Here is a 4,490-nt window from a genome sequence, read left to right on the forward strand (position 1 = left end):
AATCCTAGATCCTAATACATATTAAAAGTGTTTTAATACGCAATTGAGCATTGAAATTAATTAGGCACATAATGAATGTGGCATGATTCACGAAACCTAGAAGAAATTTTTGAAATTCAATACTCTAATCTAACAATTTACATGCTTCTGCTCCTTCACTTGCAGGGTTTTTAACTAGCTAACAAGTTTTTGATGCCTTTGCTGGGGAATTTTAGTAATATTTAGCGATAAGCAATTTAGTCGATTTAAACATTTATTATTTTAATATGTTTAATTTGTTTTTACTTTTTTTTCCTTTTTTAGGTACTCTATTTAGTTTATGACCAAAACAAACTTGAAGAAGAACTGTTGGAATTAGATCATGAAATAGATAAGACTATAAAAGCCATCAAGAAAGGAAGGAGACATCGAGAAACAGAACCTATAGTTTTTGAAACTCCAGTCATAGCTAACAACAACAGCAGGCTAAGACTCTTTAGGGACCACGGAGCCCCAACTATTTAAGGATTCCAATCCAGTGTTACCAGGCCCACAATAGAGGCTAACAATTTTTAACTTAAACTGTCATGGCTCCAGATGATTCAACAGACACAATTTAGAGGTTCACCTATCAAAGATCCACATTATCATCTTCACTGCTTTCTTGCTTTGTATGACACCTTCAAGATGAATGGAGTCTCTGATGAAGCTATTAGACTTAGAGCATTCGCATTCTCTCTCAAAGATAAGGTAAGAATGTGGTTATTTTCTCAACCAACTAAAACATTCACCACTTAGGAGGATCTTTCACAAGCCTTCTTAGTAAGGTACTTCCCACTGTAAAATTGAAAATAGAGCTTAACACCTTTAGGCAAAGAGTTGGAGAATCACTCTATGAAGCATTGAGAAATGTACAAAAACCTACAAAGGGAAATTTGACACTACGGCATAGAAGACTGGCTCCTGGTATAAAACTTTTATAATGGATTGCTACCATAAATAAGGAGTACAGTTAATTCTACAGCAGGTGAAGACCTCATGGAAAAGACAGTGAATGAAGCTCTTGAACTTCTAAAGATGGTTGCTTATCACAATTTTGAATGGTCAAATAAGAGGGAAGATATGGGGAGAGCAACAGGGGTCCTAAAATTTTATGCCCTTAGCATGATTAATACTTAGTTTGACCAGCTAATAAGGAGACTTGACAAGATGCAAGCCAATGCAGTAAGATCAAACAACCAATGCTGTGATAGTGTGGAGGAGGCCATATGACTTTAAAATGCTGCAACTAAGGTAAGCCTTCCATAGAATAGATGACCTATGTGAATAATGGAGGAAACTTCAACCAAAGGCAGATTAATAACCTATACTCAAACACTTATAACCCTGCATGGAGAAACCACCCTAACTTTACATGGCCAAATTTGCAGAATCAATAAAACTAACCCATTAACAAGCAGCAGGGATATAGACCACCATCGCCACTTGATTTTCAAAATAGAGGACAGAACTTAGCACAGCCACCACCACCTCTTCAACTTCAATAGCTTGAATCAAAGTTGACCATGGAATCAATGATGGAAAGCTTCTTAACAACATAATAATAGCAGAATGAAATGATAAAACAATTAGCTTCCAAAATGGACTAATGGGCTATTCACAATAAAATGCTTGAAAACCAAATTGCCTAGTAAGCTAGTTCTTTAAGCAAAGCCATTGGTAAACTGTAAAGTCAACCGAAAATGAATTCTAAGGAGCAGTGTAAGGCAGTTGCTTTAAGGAGTGGAAGAATTTTAGAAGACCAAAAACCAAAAGACAAACAAAAATTAATGAAGGAAACTTTTGGTAATTCTGATGACCTATTGAAAGAGGAAGAGAAGAAAATTAAAAAGGACAAGGAAGAGGAGGAGAAAAAGAAAAAGAAGCTACCTGAACGGTACCAGCCCCCTCTACCTTTTCCTCAAAGGTTCCAAAAAGTCAAATTAGATAAGCAGTTTGTAAAGTTTTTAGAAGTTTTTGTATAAACTTTGTATAAATATTCCTTTCACTAAAGCACTATCTTAGATGCCATCCTATGTAAAGTCCCTAAAGGAAATCCTCTCATAGAAGAGAAAGCTAGAGGGTTATGAGACTGTTGCTTTAATAGAGGAATGTAGTGCCGTCTTGCAAAACAAGCTACCTCTAAAACTCAAGGACCCTGGAAGCATTTTTATACCTTGCCTTATTAGCAACATGAACATAGACAAGGCCCTCTATGATCTTGGTGCAAGTGTGAGTCTGATGCCCCTATCAATATGCCAAAAGTTAAATGTTGGAGAGCTTAAATCAACTACAATCTCATTACAATTGGTGGATAGGTCTGTTAAGTACCCAAATGGCATCTTGCAGAACATCTCCATCTAAGTAGGCAGGTTCTTTATTCTTGTTGATTTTGTTGTCTTAGAGATGGAAGAAAATGTTTAAATTCCCATCATATTGGGAAGGCCTTTCTTGGTAACTGCCAGAGCTATAATAGATGTTAAAAATAGGCAGTTAACTCTCAAAGTAGAAGTGAAGGAATTAGAGTTCAACCTATTTAGAGCAATGATACACAAACCAGATCCTGATGAATGCCTAAGGGTTGATATTATAAATAAGCTAGTTGAAGAGGAATTCCACTAGAGATATCCTAAAGATCCTCTTGAAGCATGTGAAGGAGCAGAAGCATGAAAATTGTTAGATTAGAACATTGAATTCAAAAAATTTTCTTCTAGGGTCTCATGCATCATGCAACATTCATTATGCACCAGTAACGTCCCCACCGTATGTATTCTGTACGTTCTATTGCTCCAGTGGCCAAATAACAGTCCAGGCAAGTCAGGATGTCTGGAACTACACTTCGGTGTTAGTGAACAGACATATAATGATGAAATAAATAAAAAGAAAATACAAGAAAAATTAAAGAAAAGTGAAAGAGAGAAAATGAAGCTAAGTTAAACGAAAAGATCGCTGATGGGTATCTGCAAATGAAGGTCATTGCCAACCCCAGGACCGTGGGGAACCCTCGGAATTTAATTTTAAGACATAAATAAAGGTTTATTGAAATGTAATTGACACTAGAAATATCAAAAAAAAAAATAGTAAAAAGAAAAATGAAAAATCGAGAAATAGACAAAAATCGTGTTATCGAAAAATCGGGAATATAACCTGAAGTGGGGCATTTTGGTCACTTGACACCAAGAGCTGCCTTTTGACCTCAATGTCCATTAAGAATAAATGATATTACACTTTATAAATCACATGAAAAATTAAAATAGGATACAATTTGTAAATAGTAAAAAGAATGGAGCTAAATGAGCAAATAAGAAAACTTTAATTATTTAACCATTAAACTATTACCTAGTGCTCCACTAACTCTAGCCATGGGACACTTATCTAAGCCTTGGGATAGCTGAGTCATCATCTTCTTCATCCCACTTCACCTTGCCAAAATGAAGCTCACTATGGAAACCACCATGGCCGCCCCACATGCAACCTTCATGGGTGCATGATCAAGCCACCATTTCCACTTGGTTCCTTCATTAAAGCTTGCCTACTTACCTTGGGGAAGATATTGGCAACAAGAAAAACAAGATTTGGTGAAGTTTTGATAAGCTTTAAAAGTGGTAAGTGTCCAAAACCTCTCCCTTGCTTTAGTAAACCTTGTGTTTAGGTTAAGGAGAGTATTTTGGTGAAGAGAAATGAAATGGTCCATTTTTGGCAGCCATGAATATGTGTTGTATTTGAATTTTTATTACCTCTAATGGATGAAAATTAAGGTTGATTAACTCAAATGGAAGATGTAGCAAGTTAAAATCTAAGTATGTGCATGTAGTGCTTGAATTAAGGGTGTGAAATGGAACCTTAATGCTTTGAGTAAACTGCCATGTGTGGCAGCCCATAATAGTATGAATTTGTGTGCGAATATGAAGTTGATTAATGAAATATAATAGTATTAAATTGTGGGCAGCATGTGTAAGTGATATTGAAGTATGAGTATGTTGAAGTGTATGTGTAATATTGACATTGAGATATGTTGAATTTTGGTGGAAGTGAATGTTGAACTTAATGGTGAACTGTGTGCATTGAGCACTTGAATGTTCTGCCCAAAATTGTTTGCTAGAATTGTGTACAATATATATATGGAAGTGTCATTGATTGAATATTGAAGTAATGAGGAGGAGAAGGAATATCAAATTGCAAGTGTATGTGTTTTGTGCAGGTTGTGTATTGATGGCAGTACTTAAATTAAGTCATAAGTGCCAAACTGTAAACCTAATTGGTATGAGGCCAATTGGGGGTGAAACTAGACATCAAATAGGCCAACTTTCATGCAGAAATTTTGCCAAAATTCTGCCTAGAAATTGACCTTAAAAATGACCAAATTCGGAATAGCAACCTTGCAACCCAGATTTTTGACCATATGAACAGTAGTCATTAGGATGACCATAACTCACTCAAAACCGGTCCAATTGGCCTGAAATTTGTACAAT

The 4,490-nt window shown here is 35.8% G+C and overlaps 1 protein-coding gene across 1 annotated transcript; it reads left to right on the forward strand.

Moving 5' to 3' along the window:
- The first annotated feature begins 1,721 nt into the window (after nucleotides 1-1,721).
- Nucleotides 1,722-2,382, forward strand: LOC131174592 (uncharacterized). Its single transcript, XM_058138348.1, has 2 exons — nucleotides 1,722-1,997; nucleotides 2,086-2,382. Exons 1-2 carry the CDS (start codon nucleotides 1,722-1,724, stop codon nucleotides 2,380-2,382), a joined length of 573 nt encoding a protein of 190 aa, XP_057994331.1.
- Nucleotides 2,383-4,490: the final 2,108 nt, after the last annotated feature.

This window comes from Hevea brasiliensis, chromosome 16, assembly GCF_030052815.1.
Source record: "Hevea brasiliensis isolate MT/VB/25A 57/8 chromosome 16, ASM3005281v1, whole genome shotgun sequence".
NCBI classification, from domain to species: Eukaryota; Viridiplantae; Streptophyta; class Magnoliopsida; order Malpighiales; family Euphorbiaceae; genus Hevea; species Hevea brasiliensis.